The sequence below is a fragment of the Phalacrocorax carbo genome, chromosome 16 (assembly GCF_963921805.1).
Source record: "Phalacrocorax carbo chromosome 16, bPhaCar2.1, whole genome shotgun sequence".
NCBI lineage: Eukaryota > Metazoa > Chordata > Aves > Suliformes > Phalacrocoracidae > Phalacrocorax > Phalacrocorax carbo.
The window spans coordinates 9560759-9582193 of record NC_087528.1 but is presented as its reverse complement, the minus strand read 5'-3'; the positions used below and the strand labels follow the sequence as shown (position 1 = coordinate 9582193).

At 56.1% G+C, this 21435-nt stretch overlaps 4 protein-coding genes across 5 annotated transcripts; 2 read left to right on the top strand and 2 right to left on the bottom strand.

The window, feature by feature from the left end:
* Positions 1-3213: 3213 nt before the first annotated feature.
* On the bottom strand, positions 3214-3842 carry LOC135316003 (neuropeptide B-like). Its single transcript, XM_064467428.1, is given in 4 exon segments — positions 3214-3371; positions 3477-3522; positions 3650-3738; positions 3810-3842. Coding segments are annotated over 4 exon segments (279 nt in total). The 3' UTR covers positions 3214-3260.
* ANAPC11 (anaphase promoting complex subunit 11) lies at positions 3214-4467 on the bottom strand. 2 transcript variants are annotated; one of them, XM_064467239.1, is made up of 3 exons: positions 4317-4467; positions 4057-4233; positions 3214-3387 (listed from the first exon to the last, which is right to left on the bottom strand). In XM_064467239.1, the coding sequence occupies exons 1-2, from the start codon at positions 4423-4425 to the stop codon at positions 4088-4090; spliced, it is 255 nt and encodes an 84-aa protein (XP_064323309.1). In that variant the 5' UTR covers positions 4426-4467; the 3' UTR covers positions 3214-3387; positions 4057-4087. The 2 variants fall into 2 exon arrangements, with proteins under 2 accessions (XP_064323309.1, XP_064323308.1); XM_064467238.1 differs by lacking the exon at positions 3214-3387 and having other exon boundaries at positions 4006-4233.
* A 58-nt stretch (positions 4468-4525) lies between these two features.
* On the top strand, positions 4526-9573 carry ALYREF (Aly/REF export factor). Its single transcript, XM_064467214.1, has 6 exons — positions 4526-4811; positions 5021-5152; positions 7682-7829; positions 7932-7995; positions 8168-8348; positions 9290-9573. The coding sequence occupies exons 1-6, from the start codon at positions 4578-4580 to the stop codon at positions 9302-9304; spliced, it is 774 nt and encodes a 257-aa protein (XP_064323284.1). The 5' UTR covers positions 4526-4577; the 3' UTR covers positions 9305-9573.
* A 168-nt stretch (positions 9574-9741) lies between these two features.
* Positions 9742-20442, top strand: ARHGDIA (Rho GDP dissociation inhibitor alpha). The gene is made up of 6 exons (XM_064467227.1): positions 9742-9849; positions 16321-16530; positions 16934-17017; positions 17627-17703; positions 17880-17943; positions 18754-20442. The coding sequence occupies exons 2-6, from the start codon at positions 16341-16343 to the stop codon at positions 18951-18953; spliced, it is 615 nt and encodes a 204-aa protein (XP_064323297.1). The 5' UTR covers positions 9742-9849; positions 16321-16340; the 3' UTR covers positions 18954-20442.
* The last annotated feature ends 993 nt before the right edge of the window (positions 20443-21435 follow it).

The following is a 21435-nucleotide window of genomic DNA, read 5'->3' as shown; positions in this document are numbered from 1 at the left end:
GGCTCTCCTTCCTTGGGGTGCCAGCACTCTGCGAAAGGGCTATTCTCCAGCAGCGTGGCCGTGCTCTGCAAGGAACAGTTCTGCAGCTGGAGGAAAGGGCAGCCCTGGAGGAGTGACCACAAACTTCTGCTGCCCTTTTTGGCAAGAAGGAAGATGCTTCCTCTCTCAGGAAGTAATGCCTTTCTTGCCTTGCCAGCTGGCAGCAGAATGGTGGCTGTGGTGAAAAGCCTGTTGCTGTGACCCCTGTCTGGCTGGTGATGCTCCCCAGGGTCTGGGGAATGGACACCTCCCTCCCAGTGGGTCAGGGGAAGCCCTTGCTGCTGCTGCTCATCTGTTCCTGTGCAGGGGCTGTTCTGCTGCTGCTCTCCAGCCAGAACCAGGGCTTCTCCCTTCCTGACCAGAGGTAATGGCTGCTGCTGTTGGGCAGGTTGGGGATTTGCCCCTGACTGACCTGGCCATTCCGCGGGCTGCACCAGCTGGCTCGTGCTGCAGGCTGTGCCCTGGCTCCCTGCTCAGGTACACCCCAATGGAAAATGGGTGAGGTCCTTGCCGGCTGGCCAGGGGTCTCAGCTGCCCTGAGGGTCTGTGAGATCAGGCTGAGCCGTGTCTTTGCCCTGGCTGCAGCTGGGATGTGGGAGTGGGTTGAGGAGCAGGCTGAGTCCTGGCCCCAGCCTGGAGAGTGGCTCAGGCTGGTGTTTTGCCTGCTGTGGGCACTGAGCGCAGGGGATGCATGTGGTGGGACCCCAGCATGCTGGGGCAGAGCCCCCAGCTGCCCTGTGTGCCCTCCGGCTGAAACCCTGCTGCTTTGGGGCACATCAGCTCTGCTGCCCAGAGCTGGCAAAGTTACTCCTGGCCCCTGAAGCAGCTGTGACTCAGCTGTCAGCAGCCCCTTCCCAGGATCTGGCAGTTGCTGAGCCCTCGGCATTGTGCAGCCCCACCTCCCACAGACCGCAGACAAGTTTGTCATTAAAAACAAACAACTCTGCCATGATGACGCATCTACCCTGGGCTGAGTATCTGCAAGCTGCCTCCAGGGCCCAAAAAGGCACTGTTGTTATTAAAAAAATTACAAAAGTACTTTATTTCTGCCCTCACCATGTACGGGTGCTGTCCTGCTGGTCTAACTTATTTGTGTGGAAATCTCAGCTTTGCTTGCTCAGCTGGAGTGCGGTGGAGCTGCTGTTCCTTGGGGCTTCTGAGAGCTGTTTCAGAGTTTACTCTGAAAACTGCATAGGACGTTCCTCTCTCTAAGTGCCCCTAGGTCCTTCTTCTAAGCTGCCATTTACTGACAGCCTGTGAGTCCTGGGGGCAAAAATGACCATGGAATTAAAATGGGGTGGGGGGAGGGTGTGTGTGAAATGATGTGAATTTAAAGTTTGTGATTTTGTTTTCTGTGGGGTTTTTTGTTGTGTTTCTTTGGGGTTTTTTTTCCCTCTCCAAGCACAGATCAAGCCTCTGGTTCCTGCACCCATCCTGAGGAGCCCCCAACCCACCTTATGATGCAGATTGCAGTGAGTGCCTGATGCTTCTCTAATAGGAACTAATTTGCTGAAACAGTTGTAGCAGATCCCTTAAATAAATCTTCTAAGAGCAGCCCTGACCCCACTGAAGGGAGCCATTTGGCTTTGGCCCAGACCCCACTGTGGTGCAGGGCCCCCAGCACAGGGCTTGGTGTTAGGGTTCACCCCCTCCAGGGCCCCATCAGCCTTTCATTAAAGGGGTGATGGGGTGGGCAGGCCCCAGTGCCCAGCAGGTCACCATCGGCCACCACTGCCCTAGCCAAAGCCCAGACCCGACTCTTTGCAACATGGTGGTCTCAGTGCGCTGGTGCCTTCATCCCGCTGTGCAGGAGGGATGACGCTTTGCAACCGCTTGCCACATGTGGCGGCAGGAGCTCTGCACCAGGACCGTGACTGATGCCGAGCTGGCATGTTACTGCTGTGGGCAGGAGGAGGGCTACACCTACGCAGTGCTGCTGCAGCGCTTGTGGTGCCCACCAGATTTCAGAGACAGGGCTGAGCTTAGTGGTGGGCACTGGCACCCGTGGCAGCTCCAGCAGGCGCTTATGCTGGCCCCTGCCACAGCAGGGATACTGGACCATGTCCTCCACTGTGGCTGGTGGCCCCAGTAACCACCTGGCTTCCTGGGAAGACCATGGTGCTAGAGTACAGTGTGGTGCAGCGTGGCAGGACCGTGGTGGGGCCAGGCTGCAACCAGGGGCACTTTCACGGGAGGAATTCCCTTTTCATAAAAAGTGTGGTGTCTGTCAGGGCAAGCGCCTCTTGCCAGGTGAGGCAGAGCCCTGGTGACCCTCATGAGTATGGGGACTGTGACCAGGCTGGGTGCTGTGCTCTCAGCCTCACCCCTGGGGAAGAGGTGGCCCTCCAAGATGCCTGGCAGTGGGGTGCCCTTGCCAGGGAGCAGCTGGTGTTGGGGGGCTGCTGCCCCACTCTTGTAGCTGAACACATGTTCCTCTGCTGGAGTATGGATGGGTGCCCCAGTGCTGGGCAGGGGCTGCACCCAGATCACCTGCAGCACTGCGGGGGGTGCAAGACCCTTCCTGGCCCAGGGCAACGTGGCGATAGGAGTGCCATGCCTGCTGCCATTCACCACCTGGCAAAACCCCATCAGTTCCTGCTGCTCCCCACAGCTCAGCCTGGCACCGTGCTGCCCACGCAGGCTCCCTGCAGCCACTGTGTATGTCAAGCTGGCCCTTGGGGCTGCCAGTGGGGCAGCAATTTGCTGGTCACGATCAGCGAGTGATTTTTTTTCTGCCCTGCCACTGCAACACCTGGGAGGAGGCAGGGGATGGTGCTGCCTGTCTCCCCAGAGTCCCAGGAGCCCCTGTGCAGCTGCAGGCTGGGGACTGTGCTCAGCTCCAGCCCTGGTCCTGCTGCCAGCTGTCCCCCACATGCTCCCAGCGGGGCTGTTGCTGCCCGCTCCCCCAGCACATCTCTGGAGCCCCTGAGTGCAATGTCCTGTCCCCTACCCAGGACACAGCCTGACCTGGGGCAGCACCTGGCCCCAGACAGGGCCCTGCAGGGTTTAGGGAGCCAGGGGAGCTGTAGGGAGAGGAGGAGCTCAGCAGCCTTGTGAACGAGATGCCTCCTCTACACTGCTTTCCCTGATGGAGCAGCCCCAAGCTCCCCAGACCCAGACAGGCTCCCACCACCCCACAGCACCTCCCTCCCCTGCGAGGACAGACATGATGGAGCCAGCCCAAGGATGTTTACTGTCACCACAGAGCCACCAGTGCCGGCTCAGGCTTCCGCACACTCCACGGTGTCCAAGGACATGGTCACATCCGCCCTGCACTGGAAAGCGCCTGGAGCTCCATGTGACACCTGGCAGCTCCACGGCTTGGGCCACATCTGTCATGCACAGCGCCTGCAAAGGGAGACCATCAACAGGGACCCGGGGTCCCCAGGCAACACAGCACTGGCTGGCACTGGTAGGAGGAGCCAGGGTGCCCCCACTGTGCCATAGCACCCGGCAGGCTGAGGACCCCACTCCTGCTGCTCACTGCGGCATGGAGCAGCACAGGAGCCCCAGTCCCAGCACAAACTGTGCCCACAGTCCCACGGGGAGCAGCCCCACTACCCACCGAGACGCCGGGGCAGCCCCGGTATTCACCATGGCGCAGAGTCACCCCGAGGCTCAGCCCACCGAGTAGCGGTGGGGCCCAGCCGCCTTCTTGTACCAGGGCTCAGCGGGGCGGCAGAGGTAGAGCAGCACCAGCTACAGGGCAGTGCACATAGTGCCGGTAGAACGGCAATGCCCCGCACCCGCCGCCTGCTTTATAACGGGACGTGGGCCTGCCCCGACTGTTCCCGCCCCGCCATCCCGGGGAAGGACCTGCTCACTGGCGGCCTCGGCTCGCCGAGGGGGCTCCTGCCCGGTGGGGCTCGGGGTAGGGAGTCCCGACACAGACCCTCCCGCACGGGGGTCCCGCGGCGCCGCTCGCCCCGCCCCGCCCCGCAGGACAGCGGACACCGGAGACGCAAACAATGGCCACGCTTTTATTGAGGGCCGGGAGCGACCCCGGGCCCCCCTCACCGGCGGCCGCTGTAACGGCGGGGGGCGGCGGTCACTCCTTGAACTTCCACTCCTGGCGGCACATGGGGCAGTGCTGCTGCACCTGCTGCGAGTTCAGCCACTTGAGGATGCAGTGCATGTGGAAGCAGTGCGAGCACTGCCCCCACACCAGCGGGCAGTCGTCACCGGGCACTTTACCTGCGGCACGGAGGGTCCGTCAGCCCCGGGGACGGCCCGCAGCCCCGCCCGGTACTGCCGCGCGCACGCACACACGCACTCACAGTCGGGGCAGCAGCCGTTAAAGGCCATCCGGCAGATCCCGCAGTTTTCATCGTTGGCCACCCACAGCCAGGAAGCGACGCCGTGCCAGCTCCGCACCCGTACCCGCATGGCCGCCCCGCCGGAAGTCCCGCCCCACCACACAACACCCCGCGCACAAGCCCATGCGGCCGCTGCACCTTTCGGCGTTAATCCCGCCTCTTCCGTTTCCGGCGGCGGCGCAGCGCGGCCGGAAGCGCAGGCCCCAGAGCGGAGCCGCCATCATGGCCGACAAGATGGACATGTCCCTGGACGATATCATTAAGCTCAACCGGAGCCAGCGCGGGGCCGGCCGAGGCGGCGGCCGGGGCGGCCGTGGTCGGGGCGGCGCCACCCGCGGGGGCGGCCCCGGTCGGGGCGGCGTGGGAGCCGGGCGAGCGGGAGGCGGCGGCCCCGTGCGGAACAGGCCGGTGATGGCCCGGGGCGGCGGCAGGAATCGGCCCGCGCCCTACAGCCGGGTACGGAGCGCGGCGGGGGCGGGCGGGGAGTGCGGCCGTACTGCGGGGCTCGGCGCCGCGGGGGACCGGCACCAAACTGGACTTCGGGCGGCGGCGGCGGGATGGGGCGGGGAGCGACCCTTTGTCCGCCTCCGGTGGGGCGGGCAGCGTGGCCGGCGGAGCTCTGCGGGTACCCCGGGCCGGTCAGCAACGTCTCGGTTTCGTTACAGCCGAAGCAGCTCCCGGAGAAGTGGCAGCACGACCTGTTCGACAGCGGCTTCGGGGCGGGGGCCGGCGTGGAGACCGGCGGGAAGCTGCTCGTCTCCAATCTAGACTTCGGCGTCTCGGATGCGGACATCCAGGTGAGGGGCTAGGAGCGGCCCCGCTGGGTGTGCGGGGGCCCTTCACAAGGGGTTTCATTCATAGCATCGGCGTGGGGTGTGTTGGACACCCGCGGGAGCCCCACAGGGCCCCATCTCCCCCACGGCTAGGGCAGGCGATCCCCTAGTGAAGGAGCTCTGTGTTGGAGCTGCGAGCACCTGTCCTGCAGCGGTTCTGGTGATCTCAAGGGGGCCAAAATTTGGAAAAAGCTACTGTGTGCTGTGGAGTGGTAGCTAATTGCATTGTAAGGGGTTCCGCTGCAGCACACACATGAGGAAATGGTGCTTTTTGGCTGGATCCAGTTGTGACCGGTGAATTTAGCGTAAACTGCATAAACTCTTAAGGTCTGCATAACTGCAAGAATCCTGTAACTGCGCTGTGTGTACGTCTGCGTGCTCTGTTTTTATGGGACCTGCTTGCGAAGCTTTGTTAAAGCCGCGTCCTGTTGAGCGTTGAGGTGTTCCCGCACACACATCTATTGCTGTAACTGGGAAGACTGATTTGTGAGGGTGAGTGCTCTGCCCTGCACCGCAGCAGCTGCGGTACCTGGTGTGCTCAGTCTTGTTGCCAAGTCACCTGTCGTGGTTGTATCCCTTGTTTCAGCCATGCATTGGGCAAGATCCTGCTCGATTCTCTAAGTTGGGCGTGTGGTGCGATCTGTCTCTGTGGCTGCGTGGGGTTGGGAGAGGTTGGGGCGTGGTTCTCCCACCAGGCCATAAGGGCACGGGCACGAGCACGAGTGGGTGGTGAGTTGTGCAGAAATAAACATTTGTAAATACCAGATGCGTCCTCGCTGGGGGCTCTGCTGGCTTGGTCACACTGTGAAGCGCTTCCTTTTCAGTTGGCTTCTGGCCCTCGTGTCCTTACCAAGAAAAAACAACCAACCGCTTCTACGCTTTCTTCATCTGTTAACTCATGCCGGTTACTCAGCGGGCCGATCTGTGTCTGGGGAACTGGATGTGAGTTTTTTCAGGTCACCTAGTTACTGGATAATGTGCTTAAATCCCCCCTCTTTTCCTCCTGTAAGCTCAGATTTGGTTTAAATAAGTTCCTTGTTTGTTGTAGTCAGGCCCCAATGTGTAAAACATGGCTCTGTGAAGTCACCTCGGTTTAACCAGCTCCCGCGCTTTGTGTGGCAGCTGGGATTCACCTTCTCCGCCTCTGGCTTGGGCTGAGGTGTGGATGAACTTCTGCCTATGGTTTATTAAGTAGCAAATCTGACTTAATAGCTTTGTTCCTATTTGTTACTACTCATCCCATAATTTAGCGCTGCCTCAGATGTGGTGATTACTTTCTTTGTTTCTATGCTAATCACCTCATTAACGTGGTGCAGCACGGCTCGGTGTATCGGCAGGAACGAGTGTCTGGAAGGAACCTTGAACGCGCTTTGCTCCCAGTGGAATTGGGCAGCGTCACTCCCTGAGTGTTCGCTGCTGCTCGGGAGGAACCCATGTTTGCTGCAGCGCAAGAAGTGTCTGAGCACCGCTTCGCCTGTGTTGCGCTCTGTTCCAGAAAGCTTCTGTCGAGTGCCACATATTTCCCTCTGGAACGAGTCCGAGGGAGGAGCTGGCCCAAAGCGCTGCTTCCTTAGGAAGTGGAAGAACATGCGTGGTGCTCTGTTAGGTGCTCGGGTGATAGCTCGCGGAGCTGGCTGCATGGCAGTCCGGCTTCACAGCAGATACCCTAGAAGGTGGCCCGTCCCTTTGGGCACCTGGCAGCTCTGGTGCTGATGTTGAGCTTTTGAGGCACGGAGTATAGCAGAAAGGTGAGGTGTCCTTGTCGACCTCCTAAATGTAGCACCTGTGAAACAAAACTGGTTTGTTTCCATTGCTGTCTCTTTGTTTCCGACCTTTGTGACAGCAAATGTCACACTTCAGTAGGAGGCTTACTCCAAAAACTTAGATTAGGGATCTTCCTATGTGGGCTCTGTTTTTAAATGCCACCTGGTCTAGTAAAGATTTAAGGGCAGGGAGGACGGGAAGTCCAGCAGAATGAAACCATGCTCATCTTGCGAATCCCTGCGTTCACACAGATCAGTCTTCCTCTATGAAATGGATTAGGATCGGGATGATTTTTAAATAGTCACCCCATTGATTCAGGCTCAACAAAAACACTTGCAGTTTCCGTTGAGTCTGCCTCACTGGCTGTAAACATGCGCCCTGTGAGTGGTGAATATGAAGCCTGGCTTGTCTTTGTCACCTGTGGCAACTTTCTGAAATCCTTCCTATAGGCTTGTGCTCCCCTCTTTCATAGGTGCTTTTCCTGAGTTGTCAATGTTGGTGTGAATTTTGTGGCTGTTGGTGTGAATTTTGGGGGTGTCCTGTGCAGGGACAGGAGTTGGACTCGATGATCCTTGCTGGTCCTTTCCAACTCAGGGCGTTCTATGATGTTTTGAAAAGCGCCTGCGATTGCTGAGGGTGGCTGCAGAAGGGGAACTGTCAGCACCGTCTCGGCTGTGCAGTGTTCGTGGTGCTGATGGATGTGCGCGCTCTTCTCCCTCTCTTTCTCAGGAACTCTTTGCTGAGTTTGGGACCTTGAAGAAGGCAGCTGTGCACTATGACAGGTCTGGCCGCAGTCTAGGGACAGCAGACGTGCATTTCGAAAGGAAGGCAGATGCCCTGAAAGCAATGAAGCAGTACAACGGAGTCCCTTTGGACGGTGAGTCTGCATGGCCGTCTCCATAGTGTATTTCACCGGCTGGCTGGAGCAGCCCGCGCGCTCGTGTCCCGCATGCAGGCTTATGGGCTGCTCTTCCTCCAGGGCGCCCCATGAACATCCAGCTGGTCACGTCACAGATTGACACACAGAGGAGACCAGCACAGAGGTGAGATGCTGTACAGCCGCGGGAGTCGCTGTGCCCGGTCAGCGCGGGGCGGGAACGTGCCTGGCCCCTCTCTGTGTAGGAAGCGTGGATCCGTCTCCCATTTGGCAAACTTCTACATGCCCGTTTGGGTTAACCAGGATGCACTAAACCAGTTGCTTTTTAAAAATCACAGTGTAAACAGAGGTGGCATGACCAGAAACCGTGGTGGTTCAGGAGGATTTGGTGGTGGAGGAGGCAACAGGCGAGGTACTCGTGGCGGGAACAGAGGGAGAGGCAGAGGAGCTGGAAGAACTTCCAAACAGCAACTCTCCGCAGAAGAACTAGATGCACAGCTGGATGCTTACAATGCCAGGGTAAGTGCTGCTGGGGTGCCGTCCACAGCTTCCCCACGGCGTCTCGTTCGGGGAAGCACTGGCAGCCCAGAGCCGGCAGGAAAGAGGAAACATTTTCCATGTCACTGGACTAAAGTGGTCTCCCTCTAAAGCTGAGCAGTGCCTCAGTCCGGTAGTTGGCTTTACTTTCCAGAACACTTTGTCAACTACTGTTCTCGATAGCTGAGAAATGGCTTTTCCAGCTCCCCGGGGCCAGTGTGGGGCAGGTTCTTCTGTGGCTGGAGCAGCTGTGGTGAGCGGTAGCTACATAACAAAACCCGCAGAGATAATGGACTGCAGAAATGGAAAAACAAAAAGGAAAAAAAAAGTGAAATAAGGAAATGGGAAGCTATTGGAGGGAAGGTTGGTGATGCTGATCGCAGGTACGAGTCCTGATGTACAGAGCCACGCACCTTGTTTGGTGCCTTCAGGACTAGCTCAGATGTCTCTGTGCTGCAGCCAGATTAAAACTTCGATAGAGAACCGAGGTCACGTGTGTATGCGATGGCAGCGGAGTCAGAATTGTAGGAGGGATAAAATTGAGGCGAGAGTACGGAAGAAGCAGGATGAGCAGAATTCCAGAAAAAAAAGGACATGGGCTGTTTTAGAACAGCCTTCCCTGGCATTGGAGATGCGCAAATAGCGTTACTTTGCACAGACTTGGAGAGGGTAGGGGGAGTGCCATGGGGCAGTTTGCGGTCATGCCTCGGTGTGCTGCGGCAGCTCAGCTCTGCCCAGGCATCTGGATGCTCCTGGGCTGGTGCTGGAACCCACACATCCCGGTCTGGCGGCACCGGGGGGTTGTGGTGGTTTGCAGGGGCTGCTGGGCTCTCTCTAGAGGAGCAGGAGGTGCTGCACGGATGCCATGGGGTGCTGTGGGGTGCTGCGGGGCGCGAGGTGATGGCTCCTCTGCTCTCTTCCAGATGGACACCAGCTAAAGCAGCGGGCAGCGGGCGCAGGGAAGGACTCCGCTCTGGCTCCACGCTCCCAGGAACGGGGGGCTGCAGCTGTGGCTACTAATACCGAGGATGGGATTTGTTTTACTTTTATGTTCTGGGATAGGTTTTAAACTCCTGTAAAGGTTTTTTTTAATTCCGAAGCAGACCTGTTTTGTACCGAGTTATTTTTGGGATAAATTTTACTGGTTGCCTGTTGGGCCGAGGTGGCTTTTTCACCTTTGCCGTAATAAAATAGAACCGTGTCTAGAGCTGTTGGCCGCCTGCTCAGCCCCACCCGCGCGCGCCTTCCCGCGTCCCGCCCCGCGGCGCTCTACCCCTCCGCCCCGACTCTATCGTCTGTCCCGCCATCGCGCGCCTATCCCCTGGGCCAATCAGCAAGCCGGATGGCGGCCGGAAGTAAGGCGCGGTGGCTCAGTCTTGTGTAACGGGAAGTGACGGGCGGCTCCCGGAAGTGCGGGGGCGCGCGAGCGGCTGGGCGGATCCCAGCGGCGTTGTCACTGCAGCGCGGAGAGCGAGCAGGGCCGGTAGGGCGGGGCGGGGCGGCTCCCGGGGGCAGCGGGCACCGGGCGGGGGGGGGCGGCTCCCGGGGGGCGGCGGGGCCCGACGGGACTGGGAGGGGGAACGGTGTTGAGGCTGCGGGGCCGCGCCTCCCCCCACCGGGGTCTGGGCTCCGGGGTGCGGGAAGGAGGGCCCGGACGCGGGACCCCCGGTGCCGCCGGTGCCCTTGCGCGACCTTCTCAGGGCCGGGGATTCCGATATCCCCGGCCGGGGCCGTTGCGGAGCGGAGAGGGGATCTCGGGGCGCGAGGCCCGCGTTTAGGGCGAAATAAGGACGATTTGGGTCCGCTCGTTCTCCCCGGCGCTGCTCCGAGCCTCCTTCTCCTTCCCCGGGAGGCGGCGAAGTGGAACGCCGGACCCTTCTCGCTTCCCGGGGCGCCGAGAGCTGCAGGCGCTCCCGTGGGGCTCAGAGCGATGTTCTGTACGTGGTTTCTGGTTATGAAATGAGGAACTTCCTCCGGGTCGATTTCTTTCTGTGTTTGAGTAATTAAAGAGCCCCTTTTATCCCCCTGAAAGCTGCAGGCAGGGTGCATTTTACAGCAGCTGGGGCAGCGTGCATAAGGACTGCAGTTTGGCTCTAGCAGGAGGTATCAGTTCTCCTTCCTTCGCAGCCCTGCTGGGAGGATGGCGGCATCTCCTCTGGCTCCATAGGCTCTTTGCAACAAGTCTGAAAGTCATTACTTCCTTTTCTGAAGACAAGAACTCCCAGCCATGCTAAGCAGCTAAATTGTTGCTTGAGGGTTTTGGGTCTAGTCCAGAGTCCTTGGTTGCTCTGGTTGTCCAAGCATTCTCCCAGTGCAGGTGTTCTTGTCCTGTAACTGCTGAGCAGAGACGGTTTCATTGTAGCGTTCTGCCACGGGGACGTGTGGCGATTTATACGGACGAGTCACGCTCTTGGCGGCAGCTGCGGCTGCAGTGCCAGGATCACCATACAGACGGTGGTTGCAGCCAGACTGCAGCCCCTTTACCTCATGTAACTTGTTTGCATCCTGGGCGTAGGGCTGCGAGAGGTTTTTAGACTTCTGAATTGGTGAGTGTATGGAACTCTGCTCACGCCTTTGGTTTTGCTCTTGACAGTTAACGCCTCATAGGTGAACTGCAGTCCAGGGTTATGTCACAAGCAAAATAAAATAAAATACCACATCTCCAAATTGCCGAGCCCCTGAAAGGCAGGAGGCTGTTTCTAGAGTCCTTCATCTCCAGAGCTGTGAGTCAGTGGTGGGGATCAGGTGAGATGAGAGCTCTCTGGGGTGCTCTTACAAAGCAACCGGTGCAGCAGCCTTGTCTGGGTGTCCCCTTGCCTCCAAATTCCTGGGTGTTGTCAGGGGACAGCGCTTGGCCTCGGGAAGTGTCAGTGAGTCACCAGTTCCTCCTTTGCTGCTGATGTGCCCCCCACGCCCTGCCTGCCACTGCCCTGGGAACCATCCGAGCCTGGTTTATTTCTGATCCAGCCTCCCAAGCTGCTGCCATACGAGTGGAGCAGCAGCTCAGCTTGAGCCGGTTTAAGCAGTTCTGGCTCCCTGTCCTTACGGTGTAGCAGCACTTGCAGCTGCATGGTGAACTGGATCAGCGAACTGATCTGGCTGTAAAATTGCCCTGCAGAAATGGTTATTAACTGGATCAAATTCCAACTGAGTTTGCTCTGCGGCTGCACGAGCTTTCCCTTGCGCCACAGGGGAAGAAGGAAGGGTGGGGACCGCTTGAATTGGCACTGCTGCTTGTCCATGGCTGCGCTGTGGCCTAATGGATGTCTGAAGCCAATTAGCTCATCTGAAGAGACTCTGACTAGCTCTGGTTTCACTACTGCCGTGGGATCTTGATCCTGGGGTACGAAGAAGTCACTGTTTACCACTGTCTGCCTGAAAACAAACAGGGTTATGTTCCTAGCAGTTTTTCTGTCTGGCAGAAGGTGGGGCTCTTGCATGCACTGCTGCTAGCTCCTTGTGTGAAAAATGCTGAGAGAATCTGGGAGAAACTGCTGACTTGAGGAAGCAGTGAAGGCAGCTGAGTGCGAATTCCCAGGTAGGAAGCGATTCAGCCTCTTGCTGTCTTCTGCAGGCTTCTGTGAGCTGCAAGGGTCTGGGAAGAGCCCAGGGCTGTTTCCCTGGACATCTCTTCCTGACCAAGGAGCCTACCTCCTGTAATTTGCTCTCAGGCTGAGCGCGAGCTGGGAGTCCCCTTCCCTGCCAGCTGCAGCAGAGTTCACAGCGGGTCTGTGCTGTCTCGCGGAGCAGCAGGCCTCCTGGGAGCCACAGAGGCACCAGCTCCATCATTCTGTGACTCGGCTGAGTCTTAAGAGCCAGAGAGCTGCTATGTGGAGGTGCTGAGTGGGGCACCCAAGCACTTCCTGAGTGTCAAAAGCAGCTGAAGGGGATTTCCTTCCAAAAGCCTCAGAGCAACACCTGAGGTTTGAGGTGTTGAGCTCCCCAAAGGCGCCCGTGCCTGGCTGCAGGTCAGCAGCATAGCAGGAGGGCTTTCGTTAAGGAGCAGAGCCCTTGGAAGGACTGTGGCACAGGTTCCTCTCCTCTGCGTGTCGGTGCGTGCTTGCTGGAGGTCTCAGTGTGGCGCAGATGGCATACGCAAGTGCAGTTCTTTTCTCTCCTGGCAGTTCATGTGTGATTGAGTCCCTTGGCCTCGCTTCGTCTGGGAGTGTGGTGGCTGGTCTTTCACATGCCTGGAAAAGCGCTGGTTTACTGATCCTGAGCTGTAATAAATGCTTTGTCTGAGAAGCCTCAACGGTGAGGTTGAGGCACTTATAAAAGTTTTGATGCGAATAAGAGTCTCCTTCCTCTCTGGCTCTGTGTTTGGAGAAGTAGCCACAGCTCTGTGAGTGGTCGTGATGAGATGTGGGGCTCTGTGCCGGAGGGGTTGGCCAGCTGTGGCCCAGACCCCCTGAGCCATGTCACAGGGTGCCGCTGGACCCCTGCGGCTGGCTGGGGCAGAGCAGCCCGCTCCGCCTGAGCGCTGCAGTAATGGCTTTGGCACAGCCCGGTCAGAGATGATGTTGTTCTGACTCCTGCTCCTGGGGAAGCCCAGTGGGAGGGTTGAAGTAGCATTTCTCCAGGGCTTCCTCAGAGAGCTGAACCCTGGCCTGGCCTGAGCTGCTGCTTGGAATAGTGCTTTGTGGTGGTCTGAAGAGCTGTTTTCTGCCTCTGGTGGGCTTCTATTTTAGAGATCCTGTGAGGCCTGAGATGGTTCTTGATTAGTCCATGTGGTGGTGTGCAGGATTGTTTCTTCAGCTCTGTATCATAAAATTAAAGCTAGAGGTGTAGGAATGCAACCGAAGTGCTGGGGATCTGGTTTTTTGGTTTTTTTTTTGGTTGGCTAGTTTTTTTTTTCTAGGCCCTTTATGGGATGGTTGTTGCAAAATACCTGTTTGGGGGAAGGGTTACCCCAACGGAGCTGATGAAGACTGGGTGCTCGTGATGTGTGGGAGGAAACTGTTGCCCCGTCTGTTACAGCTGGAGGTTCATTATCAACAAGTGGTAGCTCTATGCTTGGGTGAGACCAACTAATGGATTTCTTAACTGATCAGGATTAGGATACCCGATCCTGGATATTGGCTGTTATTTCAGCTGCTAGAAATCGGTACTGCTTAATGCTGAGGCTGCTCCTGTGCTGAGCACAGCGATCTTCTGGACCTGACCCTGCTGTTGAGAGCTGCGCAGTGGTTGGTGCTGTGGTTTGCCTTTGCAGTGCTGATCCTTGGCTGCGTGCACAGTGCTGGCTTCGGCGAGCTTTGGTTGTTCGAGGAGAGGTTGTCTGATGGCTCCTGTGGTGTGTCGCTCACAGGCGATCAGGCCTCTTGTTAGAAGTTTTGTCTCTGCTTGGTCTGAAAATTGGAAGGCAGTATGTACCTGTGGACACTAATGCTGTGGAAAGGGACCCAGCGCCGCTGGGGATATGCATGTGGATACCAGTGGATCGTCTGCCGCATGTACATCTCTTCACTATATTCATCTTTTGAAGAGGGCTCAATTGCAGAGAGTTTGGGACTCAACAGAAGTCAGTGACTTGGGACTTCAGTTCTTTAAAGCTCTCACTGAAAGTCCATCGCTTCCATTTCCTGAAAGCTACAGGTGCCTTAGGAGGAAGGTCCAGGAGTTCTTCAGCGTACAGAGAGAGAAAACCTGTAGAGCTTGGGAGGTGAACTCTAGCCCGGAGGCGAGACAAAGGGCTGCAATAAGGGGATCAGGCAGTAAAGCCTGAGGGTGCTTGAGTGAGTGTTTGCTCAATGCTTCTGGGAGTCTTCAAGGCTAGAGGCTTTTTTGGACAGGAGCACAAAGGAAGTGAGTGGGTTTGATACTGAGATACCAGGGTGAAATCTAGTCAGCTTTTCATGTATGATATGAGATTAAATAGCCTTTTGAATACAAATTTCCATGATGTTCAGCACCAGGATGTTGGAGAATGCCACGCAAAAGGGCCAACCGTCTGTTGTAAAGTGTAAGGCTCAGTACCGGCGGTTCTTGCGAGTTGTAAGTGTTAAAGTACAATGGGAAAAGCTCCCCTGTGCAGGCACGCTCATGTCACACAGGGCCAAAGTCCTTGTAATAACCCCAAAGTGTAACATTGTATCCCCACCTTTGTCTGGTGATAAATCTTAGTCAAGCTTTAATTCCCAGAAACACCAGGTACGTCCTTTGCAAGTATCCTACCCACAGGACAGCGCGAGGGCCGTGCCAGCCTCCCTGAGGAAGCGGTGCCAGCCCAGGCCAAGTCAGCAAAGTCTGTTCTCAGATTTGACAGCAGGCAAGGAGTGGGTCCCCACGGGGGGCCTGGCTGCAGCTCCACCTCAGCACCAGCTCCCTGGGAGCTGGGGCCAGTGCCTCACCTGAGAATCCTGGCAGCTGGCTGGTTCTCCCTCCCCCTTTTTTTTCTCTCTCCCCTGTGGATCTGCTAATAGGTCTGCTGTAGTCCTCTCTTTTGGCGGAGATGTGCAAGATGTCACTTTCTATGTCTAATCTGTCTCCTTTGCCCCATTCCCCCAAAAAACATTCATAATATTTATTGCTAAAAAGAATAGCAAAGCCTAGATGGCTCCTGCTATTACAGCCTTTGCCAGGCTGGAAACTAGATGTGGAGTCAGACTGGCTCCGGCATCTGCAGAACTTGCCTTGTGTCACTATAAAATGTGTTCTGTAAACTGTGTGTCATTAATGTCTGTGCTGAGGTCTTTCTTTCCCTCTCTGGGTAGCACATTGGGTGGAAGTGGAATAATCAAACTGTGTGCTATTATGTCAGTTAGCTCAAAGATTAAAAGAAACATGATGGTTAGTTCATTTAGCGTAACCTGTAGGAGAAGCTTTAGGTGCCTGTGGATCATAACTAAGCCTGTATTTAAGTACATTGTGTGTGTTTGTTGTATTTGTAGCAAATGATGTAGTTCTTGATTTATTTGGAAACTAGATGCCAGCGCAGTGAATGCAGTTCCGCAGTCTGTTGTGAGTTAAGTGTGCTTAGCGCAGAGCTCCAGGCGGGAAGATTGAACAGGATGCAGGAATGCCAGGCAACGACAGAAACACCTGGATCCATCAGAGATCAGTTGTGAAAGATTTTGCTTGTATGAAAAGCCTTTCAAAAGGTGTCACTCTGAGTCTTTAGAGAGTCCAAGCTGATATTTGCCATAGGATGACCCTTAGGACAGCGCGCCCTGTGGAACATGAGGAATGACTGAGGATGTCACTGGCTTTTACCGAGGTTTTTAGCGGGGTGTTGGCATTGCCTTTCACCAGCCCTCAGTGTGCAGCTGCGTGTTTCCTGGTTAGTCTTGGACAGCCGAGCCAACATCCACACATGTTTTTTATCCATTATCTGTTTCACTGGCTGTGTGTGACACAGATCTCTGCAAAGGACCAAGTGTTAAATTAGCTGAACCAGGTGTCTCATTCCACTCCTCAGTGGCACCTGGCCCAGAGCAGATTGATCTGACAGAGTTACTAACTGTGAACTCTGGATTGCAGCAGAGGCTCCTGGTGCTTGTGCCAGTGGCAGGGCAGAGAGCTGGAATCATGTGTTGTAGACAGCAGAACTGAACTGGGTTTATTCTAGGCTCAGGCATATTATGAGTGAAAGCCTCACCTGGCAGTTCTTGTGGAGGAGAACATTTTCTCTATGGCTTAGGGTATTTACCTGTTGCAGCTCAAGAGTAAAGCACCGAGGTTAAATTTTCCCTACCCTCTGGCGTGGGCCTCCATGGGCTGAATATGAGACCTGGCCTACTGGAGGAGCCTGCAGGGGCTACTGGGTATGAGGACTTGGGAGGGTGGTGTGCCCTGGGGACAGGCCGTGAAGGGCTGAAGTGAGAGAGGGAGCCCATGGAGTCATGGCGGAGCAGTTCTGGGGAAGCCTGGTTGGTTCTGCCAGGCTGCACTGCTGGGAAGGAGCCCACGCTGCCGGGGTAGGTGGGTGCAGTTATGCTTCTCCTCCCTACTTCAGTGTAACTTGCGTGTGTGAGGATGGCAGAGCAGGAGCCGACGGCAGAGCAGCTGGCCCAGATTGCAGCTGAGAATGAGGAGGATGAACACTCCGTCAACTATAAACCACCTGCCCAGAAGAGCATCCAGGAGATCCAGGAGCTCGACAAGGATGATGAGAGCCTGCGCAAGTACAAGGAGGCACTGCTCGGTGCTGTCACTGTGACTGCAGGTGAGCCCTAGGACATGGCTACGCCTCGCTCGAGCCAAAGCTCTGCCGGTCACCTCTGGCCTCATCCCTGCTCCCGTCTGGGAGCTCTTCTCCTCCCAGCTCTGCACTTCGGCACGAGCGCAGCCAGGAGCATAAAGGCATGTGTCTGCACTCCCTCCGTGCTGATCTCTGGCTCTTGGAATAAGGCACAGGGACTTGAGGGGTGGCACACTCTGCCTTTAGAGGGGGATGGTCTTTGGGAGGCTCTGGGCAGGGCCTAATGCAGTGGAGAGCCTGGACCTTCACTGAGGGGGATGTTTTCACTGGTGTTCTTGCTCTTTCAAGAAGTGCCCTGGAAGGAAAAGGAGTTGTGTTGGTTGGTATTAGAGATGGGTGTTTAATGGCCTTTTTGCTTGTCTTTTAGATCCCAATGCTCCAAATGTGGTGGTGACCAAACTGACTTTGGTCTGCGCTACTGCTCCTGGCCCTCTGGAGCTGGACCTGACAGGTGAGCTAGGAAAGAATTCCAGTCCTTCTCCCAGCTCAAAGCTGGCATGGTCTGGAGCCTGGCAGAAGGCCCCGCAGGAGCGCTGCTGGCATGGCAGGCAAGCCCCCATGTCAGAAATACCCCGTGCTGGGTGCAGAGTAAGGTGCCTGGCCCACCAAAGGGTTCTGTTCTCTGAGCCCAGCAGCTGCGTCTCCCATCGCAGCAGGTGGCCTTTCTGCTTCCGCTCCCTTGCCAGCCCTCGTTCTGTAGAGGTGTGAGCTGCCGGGTGGGGGAGCCAGCTGTCCTAAAGCCTGCACAGTGATGCTAATGGCAGCTTCGAGATGGTGACAGCCTCGGAGAAAATGTCTACAAAGGAACATTCTTGCATTAACTGCATCGCTGCGCTGCAGTGTCCTTTCACAGGGCATCGCTTGCCTGCCTCAGGTAGCGTGGGCAGCGTAGCAAGGAGGGTGCTACCATGCAAAAATGAAAGGATGAACTGCGTGCTGCCTGGGCAGTGAGGGTTGTCTGCTGCTGCTGCAGATACTGGCCTGATCACCTCTCACAACTTAAATGTGCCTCAGAGCAGAATACAGAGGCATTCTGAGCAACCCTTTCCATTCTTTGTAGGTGACCTGGAGAGCTTTAAGAAGCAAGCATTTGTGCTGAAGGAGGGTGTGGAATACCGGATAAAAATCTCCTTTAGGGTAAGAATTCAGATCTGAAAACTGAAGAACGAGTAGAACACCAGACTGCTGCAATCCCAGCATAGGGAGTGCCTGAGCCCCAAAAAGTGGTGTGGTGGAGGAAATTGTCTCCCACTGTGGGTGGGGTAGGCAGCATGTCTAGATGTCTTCTCAGTCTTTTTTTTGTCTTTCTGCAGGTTAACAGGGAGATTGTGTCGGGGTTGAAGTATATTCAGCACACGTTCCGGAAAGGTGTTAAAAGTAAGTGCTTCTCTGTGGTTCAGGTTCTGCTTTGTGTGAGGGCTTTCTGCTCCTTCCACAGCGGTGATGGGGGCTCGCCTGCTGGTGCCCCAACAGCTTGGATGGGAGGAGGTTGAGGGGAGACCTTATTGCTCTCTACAGCTACCCGAAAGGAGGTTGTAGTGAGGTGGGGGTTGGTCTTTTCTCCCTGGTCACTAGTGATAGGATGAGAGGAAATGGCCTCAAGTTATGTCAGGGGAGGTTTTGATTGGATATTAGGAAAAATGTCTTTACAGAAAGAGTGGTCAGGCACTGGCACAGGCTGCCCAGAGAGGTCAGGGAGTCACCATCCCTAGAGGTGTCAAAAAATGTGTAGGTGTGGCACTTCAGGGCATGGTTTAGGAGGCCTGGGGGTGTTGGGTTGACTGTTGGACTTGATGATCCTAGAGGTCTTTTCCAACCTTAATGATTCCATGATTCTATGAGATGGTCTTCAGTCACATCTGTGCTGCTGAGCCCATGGCGATGTGTGAAGAGCTCTGGCTCTGCTGCAGGGTGGCAGCCTGCAGTGCTGGCTGCACCTGTGCCTCTGGGCTTGATGTGTAATCCCTGCCACAGCACAGTGGTGAACAGATCGCTGCTGACAGTGGTGCTACTGTGGGGGGAACCGCTCCCTGCAGGAACGGAGCTCTGACATTAGTGGGTGACATTCATGTTGTCACAGCTCCTCTGTGGATTGTAGCAGTAACAGACCTTTCATTTGCTTTAGCCTTGCCCCAAATGCAGGGGAGGCTCTTAAACAGCCTCCGTACACTTCTTTTCTCCTTCTAGTTGACAAGACCGAATACATGGTTGGGAGCTACGGCCCCCGAGCAGAGGAGTATGAGTTTCTGACCCCCATGGAAGAAGCCCCTAAGGGCATGCTGGCCCGGGGCAGCTACAACATCAAATCCAAGTTCACAGATGATGATAAGACTGACCACCTGTCCTGGGAGTGGAACCTGACCATCAAGAAGGATTGGAAGGACTAGCCCTTCCCAAGGCCAAACCCCAGAGAGCGTGAATCAGACAGTGGCTACCGTAGAAATCCCCCCCTGTACCAAAGTGCTGACATTGGAACCCTCTTACCTTTCACCCCCCGTTATAATTTGACCAGAGAGCTCAGTTTTGTAACGTGCCCCCTCCCCAGAGAATCACTGAGTGCATTGACCAAACTGTGCTGTCTGCATCTGATCTCCAGCTGCCCGTCCCAGGGCCGTGCTGTCCCAGCGCAGAGGTGGGAGTGCTTGCTCCCTCGCCAGGCCCTTTGCTGCTTCTCACCTTCCTTTATTCGGGTAGGTGCTGAAGGGGAGAGACTCCTGTGCTTGGCTTTCCTGTGCACAGCTCAGGGTAGCTACTGCCTCCAAGTAGCTGAAGAACTTTGATGCCAGGCAGCTATTGAATCCGGTTGTTGGCTAAAATCATGTCCAGCCTGCCCCTTCCACCCAGTCAGTGTCCTGGGAACGATGGCAGCTTCATTTGTGGATGTTCCCTGTAACCATGATGCCTTAATGTGTAACATGTATCCTCTAGGGAGGGGGCCCTGCCCTTGTTACACTTTTTAAATGCCACCCACCCTCCCCGTTTGTTGGCATGGCACTCATCTTGGTCACGCCCCTCATGGGTTATTAGGAAAGATTCACAACTTCCTGCTTTGCTGCTGGTCCGTTCTTCACCCGAGATGGGACATCTCCAGAGGGAAGGGCGGTGTGACGTCCTGGGTGACGCCTGGCCACCTCTCCTGGTGGGTCAGAGCTGGCCTGGCAGGACCCCGGCCCTGTTTGCGTAGAGCTCCGAACTCTCTGGCAGCCTCAGCGCCTCTGAGGCATAGAGGGGGTTGCAAGGCAGGTGGGCGCAGGAGTCACCAGTGTTGCCATCACCTCACACTTCTCATTGCAGCCAAGGTAGCTGCAAAGCACTGAAATTCCAGGACAGCACCTGCCCTCCCAGCTGTTTTGGGCTGAGGATGGACTTAGTCTGTTTCTGCAGCTGCTCTCCTGATGCAATCAACAAAGAGCTTGCAATGGACAAGTATTCAGAAGTGGTTAATGCCTTATGTATCTGTTCTGCCTTTAAAATCTGTGCCTGGCCTGTCAGTATTTATTGCCTTGACACTCGACTCCCCCCCATGCCCGTAGCAGACCCGCCAGCCTGCCACCAAGGCTGCACTGACACGGCGCTCGGGGCAAGGAGCCCTCTGGGGCCCGCAAACCCTTGTGGGCTGGGCAGGCAGGTTCCAGCTCCGCAGCCCTCTGATTTGGATACTACCACGTGGAGGTCGTATTAGATCTGGGACCAAGTACATGTGGCTTTCTTGTAGCTACGTCCTTGCCTCTAACTCTCCCTTGCCCTGTCCCTAGAGAGATTTTGGTTAATTTGATTTGGTGCGTATTGTCTGTAAATCTTAGACCCAGGTTAACAGGTTTGGAATCATCGTCTGCTTCTCCTTTTATGACAGTTAAATAAAATCTTTGAACTGACCATCTCTGTCCACTCTGGTTCTGTTCTGGAACTTCCCAGTTCTGGGTCTTTGGCAGGAAGTGGCAGAACTTTTGTTCCACAGGCGACTTTTGCAAACACCTGGGGTGGGAGAAGACCAGAATCTGTGGGCTTGCTGAGTTGTAAAACGGGATCTGGGACAGTCCGTGCCAGAGAAGAAGAGGTGAGAGGCCCCTATTGCAGTGTTTGTCTTCATGATTTATCCTTTGCTGTTTCGTCTGTTCTGTACTGCCTGCAGTACGAGGGGTGAGAAGGGTGTGGGGAAGCGAAAACGGTGAGTCTTTGAGGTCGTAAAGTCAGGGGGGGTCTCCTGCCAGCTGAGGAGCAGGTGGGTTCTGAGCCTTGGCCTGCCTGTGTTGTGCCTGCTTGAGGTGGAAATTCCTGTGCAGAAGAATGAGGGAGGTGATCGGAGGGAGGTGATGTGCGATAAGAGCCTGACGATGTTTGTAGAGCATGTGGCATGTTTGTATTGAGGAAAGTGTAGCTCCTTACAGAATCTACACTGCTAGAGAGGCTGTAGAGGAGATGGCTCGGCCCTGCTCCAGTCTAACAGACTTGAGATGGTAACTGAGCTAACGGCACAGGCCCCCTTCCTTCTTGATCCCAAGAATGCTGCCGCACTGCCCAGCTGCTGCAGCTAAAGGAAATGGCGTGACTCGGCAACGGCAAGGAAGCACAAGGGCTGAAACAAAGCACCCTCAGCCCAGCAGGAGCCGCCTGCACGCCCTGGTGAGGAGCAGGCGTGCGGCCAGTGCCTGCTTCCGGAAGGTGCGCTTGGCTTGTGCTGCTCCCTGCTGTAGGCTGTGCCCAGCCGTGTGCTCCCACAGCCCTCCCTGTGCTGTAGAGACGGGAAAGGCAGCACAAGAGCAGGAGCTCCTTGGAGCAGGCGTCACCCTCTATCATGTCGGTTAGCGTGAGCCCAGATGTGCCGATAAAGTTAACAAAGGCCTTCCTTGTGCTGGCCCCCAACAGCCG